General features: G+C 40.6%; 1 protein-coding gene across 1 annotated transcript; it reads right to left on the reverse strand.

Annotated features, from left to right (window-relative positions):
- Window positions 1–1,846: 1,846 nt before the first annotated feature.
- Window positions 1,847–20,710, reverse strand: SLC66A3 (solute carrier family 66 member 3). Its single transcript, XM_070732887.1, has 7 exons — window positions 20,505–20,710; window positions 12,731–12,813; window positions 12,575–12,644; window positions 10,482–10,539; window positions 8,038–8,158; window positions 6,600–6,641; window positions 1,847–2,790 (listed from the first exon to the last, which is right to left on the reverse strand). Exons 1-7 carry the CDS (start codon window positions 20,651–20,653, stop codon window positions 2,702–2,704), a joined length of 612 nt encoding a protein of 203 aa, XP_070588988.1. The 5' UTR covers window positions 20,654–20,710; the 3' UTR covers window positions 1,847–2,701.
- Window positions 20,711–22,198: the final 1,488 nt, after the last annotated feature.

Genomic DNA, 22,198 nt, shown 5'->3' on the forward strand with positions numbered 1-22,198 from the left:
CCATATCAGTTAATGTGAAACTTAAATCTTAAGATTTCTTCACTTTTTCCAGGGCCAATTGTTTTGGTTCAGAACACCATGTTTTGCTGCAAGTTGATCTAAGTCCCAAACCTGCTTTCTCAGGAGGCATCTGGACTTCCATGTTTTTTCTTGGAAGACATTTCGCTTCTCATTGAAGAAGCTTCTTCAGCTCTGACAGGATAGTGGGGAGTGGAAGGATTTATATTTCTTGCAGACAGCTGATCATTTGCATTCCTTTAGAGAGTTGCTGAAGCACTTGAAGTAACAGACAGGGTCACCTGAGTCGTGCTGCTTCTTGTAGTCTGCAATTTTTTCTTTTCTTCTTTGAAGAAAAAAAGCAGGCTACAGGAACTAGTAGTACAGGAACAGGCTACAGGGATGCGTGCACGCATCCTCATTTTTTCAGCAAAACAAATCTCCGAAATCTCATGCATGCAAATGTCTCCTTGCAAGATTTTGCTTCTGCACATGCATAGGAAGCAAAAAAGACCAAAAATTTAAGAAAAAAGACCAGCACTGAAGTGGTTGCACACAAATTGCAGCTGCTACTGGTGCGTAGTCGCTTACCGCATCAATAGCAACCCACCACTGGTATCATGCCCCAAAAGACTCAAGGTTGTAATTGCTGCCAAAGGTGCTTCAAAAAATTTCTAAGTGAAGGGTCTGAATATTTATGCCAGTGTGATATTTCAGTTTTTTTCTTTTTAATGTAGAGATATTTCTAACATTGTTTTCACTTTGTCTGCAGCAGAACACAATTGACAGGAGTGAAGGAGGTCTAAATACTTTCTGAATGCACTGCATATGTACACATAAATGCACAGCCTATTTGGTCTAGTTGGTTAAGGCACCAGGCTAGGAGGAGGAAACTCTGAGTTCTAGCTCCATTTTAGGTACAAAGCCAACTGATTGATCTTGGGCCAGTCACTCCCTCTCAGTCCTAGGACGGATGCAGTGGCAAACCTCTTCCACAAAACTTTGTCCAATAAACTGCAGGGATTAATTCAAATAGCCACTAGGAGTCCACATTGACTTGAAGGTGCACACAAACATTCACAACAGACATTAACTTGCATGGTATTGTAATTTAAAATGTTTAATTTTTATATCATCTCAAATGGAATGCATGTAGGTATTTTTCTTTAATCCTTACAAAAATCCTGACAAACCAGGCTAAACAAAATGTGGCTTGCCCCACCCCCATAATAAAATCTGTTGCATCTCTAATTTGACAGAAATCCTTTACCTGGACAAACTGAGCTCATAAGTACAGTACTTATGGGGGAAGCTACAGAAATCGGTTCTGCCTTTGCTTTTTTTTAAAAAAAAAATATCATCCTCTAAATTGTAAATTGATAGTAGGGTCTGAGAGATAGGGAGATTCTGCTAGGGTCAACGTTAATAAAATGTTTAAAGCCCCACCACGCACAGAAAGTTGTGGATGTTTCAACATTGGAAATTTTAGAGAAGAGATTGGACTGCCATTTATCCAGACTCATGTAGGGTTTGGACAGGGGGTTGGACTAGAAGACCTCCAAGGTCCCTTCCAATTCTGTTATTCTATTCTATTCTATTCGCCGTTTCTCTGCGGCTAATTTCCCACATGGTAGATCAGGTCACACACACACACACACACACACATTATTCCCACGTGAGATGCACAATTCAAAAGTTAAAGAAATGTTGAAAATGTAAGTATTAGCTCCTTAGTATTAGCTACTTAGCTACTGCACTTAACATTAAACAAAAGCACTTTGTTTCCTTAATTAAGTTTAATTGCAGAAAGAGCATACTTAGTTCAAAGAACAGACACAGAGCTTTAATATTTTTTTCAAATGCTGCCCTTTATTGCTAAAGTAATTTTCAGAATTAAACACTAATGATACATTTATACTTGAAACCTACTCTGACACAAAATTGCTGACAAATTGTTGATGTTCTTCAGGTTTCATGTATTCATTTATATTTGGAGCCAAAGTATAACATTTAAAAGCTACTCAAAATAGCCATACAAATTTGGTTGCAAAAAATATAGGCTGACAGAAAAACCCGAACAAAGTATTAAGTTTATTTGAAGTGCAGGAACTGAAATAAAGGATTGTTGTTTGGTGGGGAGGGGCTTGGTAGTTGAAGCTGTTTTGAAATACCCTTAACTAAATAAAATACACAGATTGTTTTTTAAGATGAAGATTTAGAAGGCCATTAAGAATGAGGAAATGAGAGAAAGATTTCCTCCTTGGCTAGTTTATCTTTGGAGGATAAATTTCATGTTAATGGGGAAGAAAAAAACACCTACAGATAAGAATTGCCAAAAAAGCAGTTCTGAAAAGCCAGCAATTCAATAAATATAAAACATTAGTTTTCTGTTGGCTTGAACTGTTGTTGGTCCTACTGAACTAGAAGGATGGGATTGTCCATGGAGATAACCAACAAATAAAAATCAATCAGTTTGAAAACTCTGTTATGCAATCTGCTCATATAAAATAAAACACTTTGTTCATCTAGTCAATTATTTTTACGAACAGTAAGCATAAACCTCACAATGCATCTGAAGTCTTGGCACTGAATGTTAAGCACGTGTTTTTATGTAATATGTGAACAAATATGTAAACATCACCCCTCATTTAATGGAATGTCTCAATTTTGGCCATGTTGTTTAAAAGGGGGGAGGATCAGCACCTTATTCTTGCTTCTTAGCCTTCCGGTATTCAAATATAGTAGCAATGACCCAAAGATTAAGAGCCATCATGACTACAAAACGGATCAGAACTAGGAAGAGGAGGAAAAAATACTTATTAGCAATTACCAGTACATATCTTTAAATAAAACAAGCAAATCAATTTTAAACTTAGGAAATAGTTTCAATAGCTTTCAAACCAATAGTGCAATGTTTGTTTGTCTGGACATATATGCTGCCCAACTCCCAAAGGACTCTGGACAGCTCACAGCCAAATGCAAATAATATAATACAAAGCCACTAAAACAATTCAAAACAATTTAAAATTGGCAATTAAAAGTTTAAAAAATCATACATTTCTCTAGTGGCCAGATCTCTATGCTAGAAGACAAACTCCTTAATCTTTCTCCTCATGCAAAGCATCCCTCTATTCCTTCCCACCCCCAATTCCTTCCAAACTCCTTTAAAAAAGAAGTATGTGTTTCAAAGAAGGGTACAAGGAAAGTCCCAAACTGAAAACAAGCCCTTCAGTAAGGTGACTGTTCCCAGAAATAAGCTTCTACACACCAAACCTTGCAATGGGAGTGGGAATGTGAATTTGGAAGGAAAGAAGGAACAACATCAAACCCGTTACAAAGGAAGATATCTTGGGAAAGTAAAAAACGTAAGAAAGTCAAAACAACACTGCTATTGGGTTAGGTACAAGTGGAAGTACCGTGTTTCCCCGATAGTAAGACACCCCCGATTGTAAGACGTATCGGGGGTTTCAGGGGGGTCGGCTAATATAAGCCGTAACCCGAAAGTAAGACATATGTCTTACTTTCGGGGAAACACGGGGGTATTGCCGGGGGGGAGCCCGATGACGTCACTTCCAAGCTCCCCGCGCGCCCTTCGCCTCGCCGCGGCGCCACCGCCTCTTCCCCTGCCGAGGCTCGGCTGCAAGCGGCCAGCGAGGCTGACCGGCTCCAAGGCGAGCGGCCGGAGCTGCGCCCTCCTTCGCCCGCCTCCTTTCCAGCAGCTCCCCGCGCGCCCCTCGCGCCCCTCGCCTCCAATGTAAGACATACCCCGAAAGTAAAACGTGGGGCTTTTGGGGGTAAAAAGAAAGTAAGACACTGTCTTACTTTTGGGGAAACATGGTATAGAGAATTCCTGATAGGCTTTCAAGATTCTGTTACAAACTCCTCCCTATATTAAAAGTGCATTCCAGAATTCCTAGTGATTCCCATTTTATGGCCTGATTCACTTCAAAGGGCAGATTGGGAATAACCCTCATCTCTCAATTAGTATGTTACTAGGAACATAAGGACATTGTGACAGATGCTTACCCCACCATTCTTTTGACAGGCTCTCAATTATAAGAGGAAGTCCCACGTCTTACCTAGATTCTTGTGTCACTTATACAGAATCCCTCACAATCTCAATATTTAAAGTCAGCTCTCAGAAAGCTATATCATCTCAGCACATACAGGATAATTAAAAGTAAAGAAATCCTTTCTGCCTCGATGAGGCATTTGCAAAATTATTTTTTTGCTGTTTTCAAAATAGAAGGTAATAATAAACTTAAGGTTTATTCCTCCCAGAAAATATACATGTAAACGTGCATAATTAAATCTGCACATGGAAGGCAGGTTTCCTGCTCTGATCATAGCTGCAAAGAAAACCTCTTCAATGCTCCTATTCAAAGCTTTGGAGCAGAAGTCTTCAAACTTGGCAAGACTTGTGGACTTCGGCTCCCAGAGTTCAGAGAACAGCATAGCTGGCTGGAGAATTCTGGGAGTTAAATTCCACAAGTCTGAAAAGTTGCCAAGTTTGGGGACCCCTGCTTTGGAGGATGAGATGCTTATGAAGGAGATAGGCTGGATTTGAATCTTTCCTTCACCCCCTGAAGGAACTTCCCAGGATTTACGGAACGCTGTGCAAATCCAGCAGGGTCCTCCATTGATTTTCCAATGAAGGGCAGCAGATGACTAAATGATGAAGGGGAATGCGTATGTTTCCCCCATACCTCTCACTTCCTCAAACTTTCAACTGCTCAAACGTGACTGCTCGCAGTCAAGAATTCCTTGCCACACACCTTCCTTTTCATTCATAAAGACAAAGTGGCTTTTGAATGGGAAAGTTGTGTTCTTCTATTAAGCCCTTCTAATAAGAGCTCTTTCCTAGTTGTTACTCTTTTGTCTTCCATCGCTAGTAAGAACATATAGGTGTACTATTGGCATCCAGCCTCAGCAAATGTGCCTGCTTGTAGAAGCATCCTTCAAAGTGGACAAGTCAGGAGACAGACACAGCAAGGACTACAAGTAGTCCACAAAGTGTCACACAAAGCGTGACAAAACATGAGACTGCATCAATTACTAGTGGCTGTTCTAGGCACGGCTACGTTTCCCAAAAATTCTCCAAGAAACACACTCTTCAAACAATAGTCTCTTTTATTTTTCATTCAAACAGTTGTATGCATAAAACTGTAGCAAAGTAAAAAGCAAATAGAACTACTGGAGAAGTCTCTTTCTGTTGGGAAAACTAATAACATTTCTGGCAGCATTTAACATTGGACAACTCGGAGATAACAGGATTATAAATCACGGCTTCAGGCAATTTATCTTACCAGACTTCAGCAGACATTGAAAGATGCAGCTTCCAACTCATTTTGAAAAGCATATCATAGGACTTTTACTGTTTTATTTCAAGAACGTCACTAAATCTCGGCCATATTCTTTCAGCACAGTTGTCAGACCACGCCTTCATTTACAGCTGCATCCACACAGCTACTAATGTGGATTAATACCTCTTATCTTGAATCTCTTCTCATCTTCTGACTTTTCTCCTATATCTTGGATACAACCATTCATTTTCTAACACCTCTTGATTATTATCTGACAGGGACCAACTTTCTATTGTAACGTCCGCTCCCTAAGGCACTCCTAAATCACTGTCAACTTCACTCTCGGCTTCCCTTCCTTCTGATAACCTCCTTATCCCAGGATGAACTAAGGAACTTGGCTCATCGTCCTCAGAATCAGACATGTCCTGAGGCTGACAAGGATCACTCACAACAGTGTCAATCTTGGTAAGTCCCCGTTGCTGTCCTTAAGGTTCACATTTAAGCAAAGACCTCCACATAATTTCCTGCCGGCTTCCAGCAACCACAGTGCAAAAACCAATTGCAAGCGCTGGTTAGCTGGCAAGAAAGCTGGAAAGCAGGTAAGTGTTAGAAGGTGGGGAAGGGCAATCTGAGGGGTCAGCAGAGCATGCTGCAAGCGCATCAAGGGTTGGAGTGGCTGCTGCCAGGTGGGACATGGTGTGTGTGTGAAGGGGAAGCGGGGACTGGTGTACCATATTTTGAATCGAGCAAGGATTGAGGTAACTATTGCTGGTTGGGAGTGACTTTCAACCTTCCCTGCGTTGGCTTCTGCGTTGACTTTGCTTGTGGGAAGCTAGCAGGGAAGGTTGCAAATGGCAATCCTGTGACTCTGAGATGCTATAGAAGTTGTAAGAGTGAGCTGACTGCCAAGTGCCCAGATTGAGATAGTGTGACTATGGGGGTGCTGGGAGGACTGAAACATCAAGGACCAGTGGTGACTGCCTGTCATTCAGTGCCACTGTAATTTTAATTGCTGAAGAAGTGGTCTTTAACCTGGGTCTACCTGTACTGGTAGTTTATTGTTACGGAGTATAATAACAGAATCTGAAAGCCTCTTGTCCCATGAAAGATCAAAGCAGGTTTATTTTGAGTCTTTTTCTTAGGAGCCCACTTTTCCCAGAACTGAGGTCTTGTTGAGTGCCAACAGTTCTTGCATCTTTTACCAAAGATACCTCTACCTTCCTCTACACTTGCACTTCTCCTGTAGAATACGTTTAAAATCCCTGCTTAAAAGACTCCCCAATAATAATGTAACATTACCTGTAGAATCCTTTGTAGTCATTAATGTTGTAAATATTCTTGCTTTAATTGGGAGAAAGAGAGTGAAAGTTAACAGATTTTAAACAAATGAATTTCTATTTTAGCTGACAATTCACTTCCATTTTCTTTCAATCCTGGGAAGTAAAATATGCAGAACCATTATCATGCCTGGTGAAGAAATCTTGTCAAGCCTCTGCCTGAAATCTCCTCCCCCACCCCTTTTGGTATGCACTCACATGTTCCTCCCAAAATATTATCCTTCAACAAAGAATAGACACTTGTTTTCATTTTCTCACCAATTTTTGTAGGAATTAAAACCTTATTTCAACAAACTGCATTTAACAGTACAAGTTAGTACATTTTCCTGAGTATAAGATGTACCTTAGTTTTGGGGGAGGAAAACAAGGAAAAAAGGCCTCTGTTTCCCAGCAATCTGCCAAACAGTACAGATGAAATACCCACTGCTGTGTATTTCTCTGCGTGCCTGACTCATAGAAATAGCAAAGAATTGGAAAAAAGTGCATTATGGCAGTATATTACTATCAGAAAGTTTTCTTAAATGTAACCACACTAACTCCTCCCAATTATTTAAATAGATCTACTCTAAACATGACTAAATCAGGATTTAACTCAACAGCTTTATCTTAATATTAAACCGGACACTGTTACATTTCAAACTATGTTCAGAGCTGTTAAAATTCATGTGGCTTTCTGGAAGTATACATTACATTATTCTCTATTATTTAAAAGAAAATACAAGAGTACTGGGCCTCTTCAGATCAAGCATTTATTTTTAAAAAGCTTCTTCATTTTGTTAAATTGTCTAGAATAATAATAAAGCAGTCTTTAAAAAATAAGTCTAATAATTTGAACATTCTACAGATATTTATTGTTATTGACTTACCTCCTTGCATCCAGTTCAGCATAAAATAAAAATCTGTGTCTCTCTCCCAACAATTTGCCTCCTTGTAGCTAGTTTCAAATGGCAACTCTGCTGAGAGTCAGGAAGTGATACGGCTCTTCCCTGTTTGCTGCAAGGAGGTAAATCGCTAGGAGGCAGAAACCAAAGGATGGGGGTGGTTGGGGCTACATTTGGTGTATAAGACGCGCCCAAATTTTCACCCACTTTTGGGGGGTTAAAAGGTGCGTCTTATACTCCAAAAAGTATAGTAACTCATACAAGTTAACTTTTAAACTCCTCCAATAATTTTAAACATTCTATTTGGTGTAGTGATTACACACAAAATATCAGGCAGGAGTTCTGGGCCTAGCTGAAGCATAAAGCCAACTGGGTGACATTGGGCCAGCCACTTTCTCTCACACCTAGAAGAGAGGGAATGGCAAACCACTTCCGATAGTCTCCAAGAATTGGACATAAAGGGGGGGGGGGCGAGCGACATATACTGAAAAATTCTGTAAATATGTAGATATCACTTACCTGCACAGGTGTATGTGGCTAATGCCCAAGTTGTGGCACTCACTTGTTCAGAATCTTTAGTCTGCCAAAGACACCGGAGCTGAGCACCTTTACTTGCTGCACTGACCACTGTGCTCAGGTTCTGCAGAAAGGGAACAATAGGAATACAACTGTTAAAGCAAAGATCACATTGAAAGGTGGGAGGTGTCCATTGCTTCATTCTTTCTGTAAGCATCAACTGAATCATTGTTGCTGCCTATTCAAAAAGGATCTTGTGTCCCAGGACCCAAAGGGAAGATTCAGCTTCAGAGCCAACAAAGCAGCTGGCAGCTAGTGAAGATGACTTTTAACGCTAGGGTCTGCATGGAACAATTCCTTTGCAAGTTATGTGAAGCCGTACTGAGATTCATTTGACTTTAGACTATTGTAGAATCCACCTGCCATAGTTAACAAATCGTGGTTTAACAAAGATATTTCACTGTAGATCCTGTTTAATTGGGGGCTCTTCCGAGGTGGCATACATAACACAAATGACAAGACAAATTAAAAAACAGCTACTAAAATCAGGAACTCAAAAACAGAACCCTACAGCAACTGCAGCCCCTTTCTAGGAACTTACATCTAATGGTAGAACCAGTAAATATTGTAGAAATGTGAGACAACTTATTCTCACCTAATACCTAGAGACCCATTTTAAACTCAACTTTAAAAGGGCTGATAAGAAATCAGGATATATGGAATTGTCATGATACAAGGGGGGTCCTAACTACGGGCTAGACTATGTTGGCCTAGGCTACTATTTAGTCAGCAAGGAACGTAGACAAGATTGATGAGCTGATGCAGGCTAGTGTTTTATTGCCCCAGGGACAGAGAACTTGAGGCCTTAGGACTATACTGGGAATGCCAATCACAATCATCATTTTTGCTACAACTGGAAAAAATCGGTGGCAACTATTTTAGATACATAAAGTAATAAAGTACAAATTAAAAAAAAATTGACATAGTTTTTTTTTAAAGGAATTCCCCTCTCAATTCAGGGGGAAAAAATTCCTGTCTTCACTATTTTGGATTATTTCATTCCCTTGGCTCATGCACACATGCACAGCCCAGCCCTCAGAAGGATGCCCTCTCTAGGATATTGTAAGGCACGGTCTTTATTAATAGTCATACTGATCAATAGTGTAGTGAAGTTGTATATGATCACTCCCAAGGTCAGGTGATCATTTCAAGTTAATGTATTTATTTCTTCCTAATAACTAAGAACTAGACAAACTTGGATTTTCTGATACAATTTCTATTCTAACTTATTCATCTTGCGGTTTTCCAATTTCCATGACTACTTTGAGCAGCCCGGCTTTACAACAAGGCAAGCGGATACTAAAGTGTTTCAGGGCATATAGATTGCCCAGTATACCCATAGAATTTATACTTTAATCAAACTTTAATGAACTAACCTAAACTTTAATGAAATACCAAGATTATTGAAGGAAGCAATTAGACCCTCTCTTTATTTTGGCCTCGTGAACTTGAAGGAGCAAGCTGTTTTGTAAGCACGGTATACACTGGGGTCCCAAACCGGCCACATGATGTCACTTGCCCTCCTATTTGCCTCCCGCAAAGATCCATGATGGCCTAAGAACAACATCTTTCCAATCAACACAAAATGTTAGATGAACTCTAACTTTTAGTCAAGGGCTATGCTACATGACTAAAAGATGATACATCTTAATTCCAGTGAAGGAAAGCAGAAGATAAACAATAAGGTTCTGACTTTCCATTTCCATGAAGTTCCTTCCCCACGCACTTCATGGTGATTTCCCATTATAAACTGCAACATACAGAATGTGTACCGTATTTTTCTGAGTATAAGACACACCTTAAACTTTTGGGGAGGAAAATAGGGGGGGGAAATCTGCCTATCAGGTCTAGCGACTTTAGTCTGGTCAGCTTCACCACATTATTTTATTCCTTGGTTAGGGTTAAAAAAAACCCCTTATTTGGAGCGAGTAGCAATGAAAACAGCCGGCAAATACTTAGGACTGGAAAAAACATTCTTTGGAGAGAGTAACAATAAAAAAGCTTGCAAGCCAGTAAGAGCTGGAAAGATCGTTAACACCTCATTAGGGCTGAAAAAAAATTATTTGGAGTGATTAGCAATGAAAAAAGCCTGCAAAAGACAGAGCTGAAAAGCAATTAAAAATCTTACAAGCTGGGAAGATTGTTAGCACTTCATTAGGGCTGAAAAAACATTCTTTGGAGTGATTAGCAATGAAAAAACCCTGCAAGCCAGTAAGAGCTGAGGAGATCGTTAGTGTCTCGTTATGGCTGAAAAAAAAGTTTCAAATAAGCTATATTCAGAGTATAAGACGCACCTAAATTTCCAGCCTCTTTTAGGGAGGAAAAAGATGTGTCTTATACTCCAAAAAATACGGTAATTACTTAAGCACAGTCTTTCAACTTCTTACCATGCTCAAATCCAATATCCATTCCTGCAGAGTTATAGCATACCATCCTGTCACAAATCTATCTTTAGGTTAAGATACATAATACAGGTGAAAGTTAAAAGGATGCTTGGTTGATCTGTGGTATAATTTTAACTGATGCAGTCACTTCATTGTGCTCTTCTCCTTTCCTTATTTGCAATCCTTTTGATGCACCACTGATTTCAATTATCTTTAATCTTCACATCCACATACATTAAATTATTCACCAGGAGGAGATGCTTGAACCAGAGGTTCTACCAGGTGTGTCCAGTGCTGTAGTCCAGTAGTGGCCCGCTGTTTGCGCAATTTGTGCACAACAGCTCCAGAGTTGTCTTTGCTGGTCCGTGCATGGTGCCATATTTTTTAAACTAATGTTTGGTGGTGCAAATACATGGAAGCAAAATCGTGTGAGCGGATGCTCGTCCATGTGCTATTTTGGGTTATTTTTTTGCTTCGCATGTACGGAAGCAAAATCGCACAAGAGGATGCTTGTGAGTGCGATTTTTGGTGATTTTTTGCTTCTGCTCATGCATGGAAGCAAAATCGCACAAGGAGATGCTTGTGAGTGCACTTTTTGGTGATTTTTGTCTCTGCGTATATGCGGAAGCCAAATTGCACGAGGGGATGACCAAATGCGCTCAAAACGTCACAATGCGCATGCAGCACATCTGTATGATGGTAAGAAGAACCTGCCCCTGGATTCAACTATATCTAGAATTAATTAATGATTTGTTTTTACTTGTGCATGTTCAGGCAAATTGCATAGACATGTCCTCAGGATCCCCAAGAAAACTCTCTGTAGGTTAGCAAATCCAAATATGTATTACAAATGAAGATTGTGTAGAAGTTCAGAAAGAGATCAGGAAAGGGTTTCAGAATGTATAGATGAAACATCTGTACATTTTCCTCAGCTGCATCTTTCTCCAGAATCCCAAATGCAATGGTTAGAGTGCAGTATTGCAGCTGACTCTGCCCACTGTCAGAGTTTGATCCTGACCAGCTCAAGATTAATTTAGCCTTCCATCCTTTCAAGGTCGGTAAAATGAGGATCCAAATTGTTGGGGGCAATATGCTGACTCTGTAAACCACTTGGAAGGAGCTGTATATAAGTGCTATTGCTATGAAGCAATGTGTAAGTACTATTTCTATTATGCAGCTGCATCCTGTTCCTGAGAAATGATGTAGCTGCTTTAAAGAGCTGCAGACCAATGGTATACTCATGTCCCTACTTGTTATGAAAGATCTGAATCTGAAGTACTACAGCCCCATTGCACATATTTTGCAGAGATGAATTTGTACTGGTCACAGAATGAATAAGCTTGACATTCTCAGCTTTCATTTCACACTCCAGACTTTCAGGCCATTTGGAATCCAATTGGAAAACAAACTATTGTGCAATGTCTGTGTGTCTGCGGAGAGGGGCGGCATACAAATCTAATAAATAAATAAATAATAAATAAATGGTTCTTGTGATACTTGGGAAATGTCTTTATGATCATTCTAAGTTAACATATTTAAGTTAACAATGTCTTTGTGATCTTCTACATCCTAACTGCAAAATGAAAAAAAAGTTTCATTTCGGAATCCAAAGAATACAAATTTTCTATAAAAGCATGACCCCAAGTAAGTTATGTAAAATATCACACACACACACACACACACACACACACACACACCTATACAAAACCTGTCACATATATATATGCATACACCTATACAAAAGCTTCCTTTAGAAGTTTTAGACTCCAAAATCCACCAGTCCTAGCCTGAATGCCCAAATGTTAATGGGTTTTATAGATTTTGTAGCCCAACAACAGGGCAGAGTCACGTCTTCTATCCCTGAATTAAAAGCAGGCCTACTTCTGCTACACTTGAAAATTTTTCACAAAGCCTCGTCTGCGCCACTAAAGAAACTTTAATTGCCAATGAAGCACATTAAACCACTAAAAATGTTTGGGTGAGATCCTGAACATGTGAACATCTAATAAGAAACATGAAGAAGGTTTAATTCTAAATGTGGGATGGAAGAAAAACAATATAAATGAAAAAGAACAAATCCATAAAGTGAAGGATACATGAATGTGTAAGGCAAAACATGCTTCAATTTGCCATTGAAATGCAGAACAAGCAGGCAAAGAATGATATCTGAAAGAAAACAAAACAAAGTTCATTACTGCATGATTGAGAAAAACAAAAGAATGGTGGAATAGTAAAGGAGGAACAAATCCTACCTTGTGCAATAATGATGGGATATTCTACGTATGTTAGCTGAGGATATTGGTAGTAACTCATGTATCTCAGGCAAACAAGGAAACTGGAAAAGAAAGCATAACTTCAATTAATAGGGCCAATTCAGACATAACCATCCCAGTCACCTGAAAGCAAGCTTTATTATTCTTTCTCTTCCTCAATGGGCTTAACATTACACAAATCATTTTCTCAATTTTTAAACAATTTATCACAATATTCAGATCAAAACCAATTGAGTTTAAAGGCATTTCCAAACCAAAGCACAAAGACAGAATTTGATATTCCCAGAACAGCCAAAGAAGATGTATTGTATTGTATTTATTTATTCAATTTATATGCCATCTTAACTCACTCCGAACAGTGACTCTTGGTTGCTTCAATTAAAATCATAAATATTAAAAACATTCAACATGTAAAACAAGGTATGGGATAAGAGATGGAAGCAGGCCAAGAGCTGTCAAATAAAAGCCAGGGATACAGTGTTTATAGCACCTGGAATCTTATCCTGATACTGTCCTGAAATTGAATTAGAATGCTTGTTTAAAATGTCAAATATTGAACATAAAGCATAAACTGGTTAGTTTTTTGTGGCATTAGTAACTCAAGAGAGCAATGCTGCTCATTTTATCAAGATAAATACAGAATATATCTCTGTTCATGTTAGAATCACATCAGATTCAATTTAATTCAATTCCATTTATTAGATTTGTATGCCGCCCCTCTCCGAAGACTCCTGTACAATTAGCACAGCCCCCCACCCCGGCTGTGTACTCTTACTACTTCTCTCTCTATACCAATGACTGCATCTCAAATGATCCATCTGTTAAACTACTGAAGTTTGCAGACGATACAACAGTGATTGGTCTCATTTGAGACAACGATGAAACTGCAAACAGACGGGAGGCTGAACAACTAGCCTCATGGTACGACCAGAACAATCTAGAACTGAACACACTCAAAACCATAGAAATGGTGGTAGACTTTAGGAGAAACCCTCCAATCCTACCACCTCTCACAATACTAGACAACACAGTATCAACAGTAGAATCCTCCAAATTTCTAGGTTTTATCATATCTCAAAACCTAAAATGGTCACCTAACATCAAGAACATCATCAAAAAAGCACAACTAAGAATGTTCTTTCAGCGCCAACTGAAGAAGCTCAAACTGCCCAAGGGAGCTGCTGATACAGTTCTATGGAGGAATCATTGAGTCTGTCATCTGCACCTCTATAATTGTGTGGTTTGGTTCTGCAACCCAACAAGACCGACACAGACTTCAGAGGATAATCAGAACTGCCTTCCATTGAGGACCTGTATACTGCACGTCAAAAAGAGGGCGATGAAAACATTTACTGACCCAGCATATCCTGTTGTACCACATGATTCTTGATGAATGTATCTTTTTCTTTTATATACACCGAGAGCATATGCACCAAGACAAATTCCTTGTGTGTCCAATCACACTTGACCAATAAAGAGTTCTATTCTATTCAAGAAGCTTTTCAAAGCTGAATCCTGAAATCATCATCTGGACCACAGTTTATGTTAATTCTACTAGAAGCTCTGCCTAAAACTTCACTGTTCTGATACAATCTGGAATTCTGGATGTTCAATTCCCACAAAACATGCCAGAGGAGTAAAGCCCCAAGAGACAGCAGTTCCATATAATTTAAAGGAAGAAAAGCTATTTTGTGCCAATCTTGGTCTCAATACCACATAACAGAGGCATGAAGAACTCGGATCTGAAGCAGGAGAAAGTATACTGCTCAAAAAAATAAAGGGAACACTTAAACAACACAATATAACTCCAAGTAAATCAAACTTCTGTGAAATCAAACTGCCCACTTATGAAGCAACACTGATTGACAATCAATTTCACAAGCTGTTGTGCACATTCAACTTTGTACAGAACAAAGTATTCAATGGGAATATTTCATTCATTTATATCTAGGATGTGTTATTTGAATGTTCCCTTTATTTTTTTGAGCAGTGTATTTTGTATTTTGTGAAGCACCTGTGCCTTGCCTAAAGAAGCTGCACAATACCTAATACAGATTCAGAAAAATACCTGTTTGAGTTCATCTTATGGAATCATCACCTTATATCAAATGCATGCTTTCATAAGTACAGTGCTCCTATGCGAGACCACAAGTGGCTCTTTCTACGAGTGCCAATGAGAACACCAGTGCTATCAATGGACCTAAAATATCTTGTCAGCTTTACATCTCAATATGCATCTCTCAATCCCGTAACTTTCCTGCATTTATGGCCATACGCAGTATTCTGCAATCATGTGACCACTTTTAATGCTTTTGGTGACAACCAGTATTTACTTCTCATTTTTGGCAAAAATGACCACAACAAACATTTGAGTTGCTACAGTAAAAAGGTCATAAAATCAGGTCAGTCATGTGATGAGCCCCTTTACAACCATCACAACCTACGACCATTATGGGCAGGTTTCATTATGGTCGTATGTTGAGGACTACCTATAAGGTTTTTTGCTGCAGATATCAATGGCACCAAAGTGATGGAAACCAATAGAGGTGTCATAAAACACTAAAGACATGGCAAAGGTGTCATCTGCACACACAAAAAGTTGTAGCTCAGCATTTTCCAACCCAATACAGAATTTTCAACCAGCAAGGCCAATAATAAAGCTGGCTAAGAATTATGGGAGAGGCATCTGGCAGGCACAGGCGAGGGAAACTCAGCTAATTTCCCAACCATTTGGAGATTTAAAAAGGAGGACAATGGCTGAGTTGGCAAAGTGTGCAAAGAAGAGATAAGGAAAATGACTTGAGACTTTTTCTTGTTCAAATCAGAATGTAAGGAGTCAAACCTCTCCCCAAACTAAACGGCATGTGGCACAGCGGTAAGCTCAATTTGGCGTTCTTTCCTTTGGGAGAGGCTTAAATGGCAGTCCACCAAAGTCACTGACTCACAAGCTTGTAATGATATTACTATAAAACTGCAAAGAACAAAGAAGACAGAATAAAAACCATTTTTTAATGAAAGGAACTGGCTATCTGGCTATCTGTCTGCCTCAAGAGCCCATTTTGTTTTGTTTTATAGATAGGTATTGATAAAGGAACTGCAGAACTGTCACTAATAGCCCAATAAAATGTCATTCTTCACTTCCATGGGGGAAGTTTCAGCACAACAGCCATGAAGTGCAACAGCCGAGTACGAGATTACTGCTATTAATAATAATAATAGTACAGCGGTATCTCTACTTAAGAACGCCTCTACTTAAGAACGTTTCTAGATAAGAACCCGGTGTTCAAGATTTTTTTGCCTCTTCTTAAGAACCATTTTTTACTTAAGAACCCGAGCCTGGAAAAATTTCTCAGGAAATTTGAGAGTGGCACGAAGGCTTGGCCAGTTTATTTATTTATTCAATTTTTATGCCACCCTTCTCCTTAGACTCAGGGCGGCTTACAACATGTTAGCAATAGCACTATTTAACAAAGCCAGCAAATCGCCCCCACAATCCGGGTCCTCATTTTACCCACCTCGGAAGGATGGAAGACTGAGTCAACCTTGAACCAGTGATGAGATTTGAACGGTTGACCTACAGATCTACAGTCAGCTTCGGTGGTCTGCAGTACAGCCCTCCACCTGCTGTGCCACCCAGGCTATTTCAGTTTCCTGCCATTCCCCCTTTAATCCCGGCCATCTTGGGCTTTTCTGGGCTGCCAGAGGAGCCTTTCGATGGCACTTAAGGAGACTTTCGCAGTCCAGAGCGAACAAAGCATTTTCATTTCTCTCGGCACTTGGAGAGGGAATAAACCACTTTGCTGTGGCGACTCCCTTGCGCTGCCTCCCACACACCCGATGCGAGGTTGCCTCCCGGAAATGCAAAAGGGGGCGCTTCGCCCCAGCCGAATCAACTCAGCTTCAACCAAACCGAGGAGTCACCACAGTGAAGGAAAGGTGCCGGCTACAAAGCGAGCGAGCGAGAGAAGAGGGGAGCCCTTCAGCATGGGAAGGAAGAGGAAGCAAGTAGCAGCAGCAGAGGTACCACTGTATTTATTGTCATTGTACATCAAATTTACAATGAAATTAATTGTATACTGTATATAAAATTACTATTTACAGCTTTAGATTCCCCATGCTTTATTATTCTTACTGTGGGTTTCAGAGAATGCAGCTTAGAAAATAGCAAAGTTGGAATGCACCTTGGGAGATCTTCTACTCTAGTCCAACCCTCTGCTCAAGCAGGAGACCCTATATCAGTGATGGTGAACCTTTTTCGGTTCAGGTGCCAAAATGGTGTCATAGGTTCGCCATCACGGCCCTATACCATTACAGACAAATGGTTGTCCTGATAAACAGTCTGAAAAACTACCTTACTCAGCCCAGAGAAAGGGAGAAAGAAGTTGACTCAGCTGAAGAACACCGGATTAGAAAAAGGTGCAAAAGTCCACTCCTAAAGAAAAGTAAAACATTTCCTAAGAACTTCATTGTGGGGGCTCGCAGTAGCTTGGCCTGGAACGTCAAATATCTGAGGTAAGAAAATGTTACTTGGCATCGTAAGGGAAATGCAGCCATGAGATGCTCCATGGCACTAATATTAACTTTTTATTATATTCACAGATAATCCTCGATGTACAACAGTTTGCTTAGTGACCATTCAGAGTTACAACAGCACTGAAAAAATGACTCATGACCATTTTTCTCTTATGACCATGGCAGTATCTCCACCATCACCTGGTCAAAAATTTTATTCATTTATTTTATTTATTTATAAATTTTATTTATAAATATTTGTTTGTTTGTTTATTATTTATTTATTTATTTATCTGATTTGATTTGTATGCCGCTCTTCTCCGAAGACTTGGGGCGAAGACTAGGGATTGTTTGACAACCGATTCAAATGTAAGACGGTTGCCGTGTCCCAGGGTCATGCCGTCACTTTTTGTGGCCTCCTTACAAGCCAAGTCAAAGGGGAATCGAGATTCACTTAACAACTATGTTACCTACAAGAGATTCATTGAACAACTGTGGTGAGAAAGGTTATACATGTCATTGATCACATGGCATATCATGGAGATCTGGCCATTAAAGATATGCATGGTTTTTTTCCCCTTAACTGTTTTAATTGTTGTATTTGCTGGTTTTAAATTTATTTACTTCTATTTATATGCCATCCAACTCCCAAAGGACTCTGGGTAGCTTACAACCAAATACACATACATTTAATTTAATTTAATTGACTTCTATGCTGCCCAATCCCAGTGGACAAAATGTAAAATGTCATGTAAAACCATAAAACAATACAAAATGTAATATCAAAATTGTTTTGAACTGTTTTTAGAGGGTTTTATTTTACTTTTTGTGTGTATTTGGTTGTAAGCTACCCAGAGTGCTTTGGGAGTTGGGCGGCATATAAATCTAAATAAAATAAATAAAATAAAATAAAATAAAAAGGGCAAAATCCACTTAACGCACATCTCACTTAGCCCCAGAAATACTGGACTCAATGGCAAATCACAAATCAAGGACCACCTGTATTTCTATGAACCAGGAAGGGGTTTAAGACTGAATTGGGAGTCTTGTTTTAGGCGCTCTCTCTCTCTACGCTTCCTTTCAGGGAGACAACTGAGGGTTAAAGCAGTCCAGCTGAGGCTGCTGCAAACTTTTTCTTCAACTTTATAATCCAAGGGTCCCCAAACTTGGCAACTATAAGACTTGTGGACTTCAACTCCCAGAATTCTCCAGCCAGCATAGCTGGCTGGAGAATTCTGGGAGTTGAAGTCCACAAGTCTTAAAGTTACCAAGTTTGAAGACCTCTGTTATAATCCAACCAGAAGATTGTTTTTTGCCAGCTTCTCCTCCTCCTCCTTAAAGGCCAAAAAAGACCCCCATCTTATTGGGCTTCCAGAAAGCCGTAAAGACCTGGCTTTTCCGACAGGCCTGGGGCCATTGACCGGAGTGGGGGGGGCAGATTACCAGCGAGGTTGGCCCCTGAATGTTTGGATTATTTTTAAATTTATATGCTTTCATATTAATCTATGTTTTATTTTTGCTGTGAGCCGCCCTGAGTCCCTTGGGAGTTGGGTCGCATAGAAATGTAAGTAGATAAGTAAATAGGTAAGTAGATAGGTAGGTAAGTAAGTAAATAAGTAAGTAAATAAGTAAATAAATAAGTAGACAGGTAAGTAAATAAGTAAGTAGGTAGATGGGTAAGTAAGTAAATAAGTAGGTAGGTAGGTAAGTAAATAAATAAGTAGGTAGATGGGTAAGTTAGTAAATAAGTAAATAAATAAGTAGGTAGGTAGGTAGGTAAGTAAATAAGTAGGTAGATGGGTAAGTAAGTAAATAAATAAGTAGATAATAAGTAGGTAGATGGGTAAGTAAGTAAATACAGTGGTACCTCGGTTCTCAAACGCCTCGGTTTTCATACATTTCGGATTTCAAACAAAATTTTCTGCAAAAATTTGCTTCGGTATCCAAACAAAAATTCGGATACTGAACAGAAAATTTTGTTTACTATCCGAAATGTAAGATCTGAGGGGACGAGGTCAGAGGGAACGGGAGTCAGAATCCCGACACACCCCTCCTGGCCGCCCTCTTAACAGCCTCCCAGTCTCTACCTTGTAACTGCTCCAAGCTGCAGGAAGGGTAGGGCTGGCTGCAATACCGGCAGCTTCGGGGGGCTCCTTTCCTCAGCGGTTCAGTTTGGTACCTCCAGGCAGCTGCACCAACTTTTTCCTTCCAGGAGCAGCGTCAGGAACGTCAGGTGATGAAGGTAAGCCGCCGGAGCCGTCGCTGCCGCTGCCGGGAAGGAAAAAGTTGGTGCAGCTGCCTGGAGGTACCGAACTGAACCGCTGAGGAAAGGAGCCCCCCAAAACTGCCGGTATTGCAGCCAGCCCTACCCTTCCTGCAGCTTGGAGCAGTTACAAGGTAGAGACTGGGAGGCTGTTAAGAGGGCGGCCAGGAGGGGCGTGTCGGGATTCCGACTCCCATTCCCTCTCACCCGGTCCCCTCAGATCCTTATCCCATAGGAAATAGAGGAAATACTGTAGATTTAATTGGTTCCCAGCAAGTCAATGGGCTGGGAACCAATTAAATCCATTTCCATTATTTCCTATGGGATAAATTAATTCGGTTCTCAACCAAATCGGTTCTCAACCACATTTCTGGAACGGATTGTGGTCGAAAACCGAGGTACCACTGTAAATAAATCCTCTAGTTTATAAGCCAAAGAAAAAAGGGGCAGGGTAGCTGTGGCTTGAAGAGGTGCCTGATGAAGAAAGCCCAATTCCTGTGAGGAGGCGAAAAAAAGAAAGCAAAGCTGCCAAAGCCGGAAAAGGGAGGAAAAGCGGCCAGATGAGGCTCTCGGGGAGTCCCAGAAGACGCTTCCGTGTCCCGGGCTCTTCGCCCGGGTCCTCCCCTTTTTAAGAAAGAGGTCATAAGTCGCCAACTTCTTAACACCCACCCACCCCAGGTTAGATTATGTATCCGCACCCGAAGCTGACTCGGGCTGGGAGTTCTCTTTTGCCCGTGTTCAGAAAAGCCCGTTGGCATCGCCGCCCAGCCACAATAATAGGCGGAGCCTCCAAACGGGGAAGGGACTCACGAGGGAAAGAGCCGACCCGCCATCCCCCTCCGCCGGGTCTCAACTCCACATCGGGAAAAAGCCTTCCCTTCAATCCCGAAGGGCAGGCGGGAGAAGAAGAGCGCGGAGGTTGTTGCCACTGTTGCTGCTGCCGCCGGGCAACTTGGCGGAGAAGTTTCCTTTCCTTACCCGCCGAGTTCTAGTATTAAACTTTCCAGGCTGACCCCTCGGGCGGACCTGGCGGACACCAAGGCGGCTCCCTGGGGCAACTTGAGCACCAGGCAGGCCGCCACCGTGCTCCAGTTCGCCGCCTGCAGCAAGAGCGAGGCCGTATCCATCGCGTCCCGGCCGCGGTTTTCAAGTCAATGGAAGACGCTGCCGCGCCCAACGGAATCGAAGGCGGGGAGAGGGTTAAAACGGTGGGAGGGAAGGGGGGGGGAAAAGGCTTAGTTGTCATAGTTACGACGGAGTTTTCGTAACGGAGGATCTACTCCTAGGCTAGATGCTACGGATTTGCCGGCCTTGATCAATTAAAGCTGGGATTTAGGGAAATTATTCTTCTTTTAATTAATTAATTAATAATAATAATAATAATAATAGTAATAATAATAGTAATAATAATAATAATAATAATAATAAGCACACATAATTCGCCACTACATCACACAGTCCTAGGTGCTTGGTGAAGAAATACGAAATCCAGCATAGTGATCTCGTTTGATAATAACAACAACAACAGAGTTGGAAGGGACCTTGGAGGTCTTCTAGTCCAACCCCCTGCTTAGGCAAGAAACCCTACACTACTTCAGACAAAGATATCATTTTTCACCCTGAGTCCACGGAGAGGAGCAGCATATAAGTCCAATTAATAAATAAATCTTTAAAACTTCCAGTGTTGGAGCGTTCACAACTTCTGGAGGCAAGCTGTTCCACTGATTAATTGTTCTGTCAGGAATTTTTTCCTTAGTTCTAAGTTGCTTCTCTCCTTGATTAGTTTCCACCCATTGCTTCTTCTACTCTCAGGTGCTTTGGAGAATAGGTTGACACTTCTTTGTGGCAACCCCTGAGATATTGAAAGACTGCTATCATGTCTCCCCTGGTCCTTCTTTTCATTAAACTAGACATATCCAGTTCCTGCAACTGTTCTTCATATGTTTGAGCCTCCAGTCCCCTAATTATCTTTGCTGCTCTTCTCTGCACTTTTTCTAGACTCTCAACATCCATTTTGCATCATGGCAACCAAAATTGAATGCAGAATTCCAAGTGTGGCCTTACTAAGTCCTTACAAAGTGGTATTAACACTTTTTATCTTGATCTTATCAAATTAAGTGCTGTACCTCATGATTCTTGACGAATGTATCTTTTCTACACTGAGAGCATATGCACCAAAGATAAATTCCTTGTGTGTCCAATCACACCAGGCCAATAAAGAATTCTATTCTGTTCTATTATGTAATTCTATTCTATTCCATTCCATTCCCCTATCTCACCCATTCTTATTCTTATTTGCTGCAGGTAGAAGCAGCTGTACTTTGCATATACCTAGAGACTTTTTGGGGGGGGGGAACCCTTCACCCAATGTGCCAGGATGTGTTCTTATCTGAGTTCCAACTCCAAATTGTGTTTTCTTTAATTGGAGAGCTTTTTTTAAAATCCAATTCCCTGGCATCATTAGCGTAGCTTAAATCTATCTGCAGCGTTTTCCTTAAGAGAACAACTGCATTTCTGAAACCGCAACATTCTGAAACATCCGGAGCAAGGAAATCTTTTCACTGTTTCTGATGTGCTTATCGAGCAGGCCTAGAAATCATCTGCCACCTGGTGTCCTACAGTATTAGATTTGTTAGAATGAGCTGGAAGGGAGCAAGTTCCTATATTATTTC

This window comes from Erythrolamprus reginae, chromosome 1, assembly GCF_031021105.1.
Source record: "Erythrolamprus reginae isolate rEryReg1 chromosome 1, rEryReg1.hap1, whole genome shotgun sequence".
NCBI classification, from domain to species: Eukaryota; Metazoa; Chordata; class Lepidosauria; order Squamata; family Dipsadidae; genus Erythrolamprus; species Erythrolamprus reginae.

Excerpts from the sequence above, each read along its gene's own strand:
- SLC66A3 (XM_070732887.1), bottom strand. The coding sequence starts at position 20,653 with ATGGATACGGCCTCGCTCTTGCTGCAGGCGGCGAACTGGAGCACGGTG. Across the intron at positions 12,814-20,504 it reads TTAATACTAGAACTCGGCGG|TTTCCTTGTTTGCCTGAGAT; the intron begins GTAAGGAAAGGA and ends TTTCTTTTCCAG. Across the intron at positions 12,645-12,730 it reads TCCCATCATTATTGCACAAG|ATATCATTCTTTGCCTGCTT; the intron begins GTAGGATTTGTT and ends GTTTTCTTTCAG.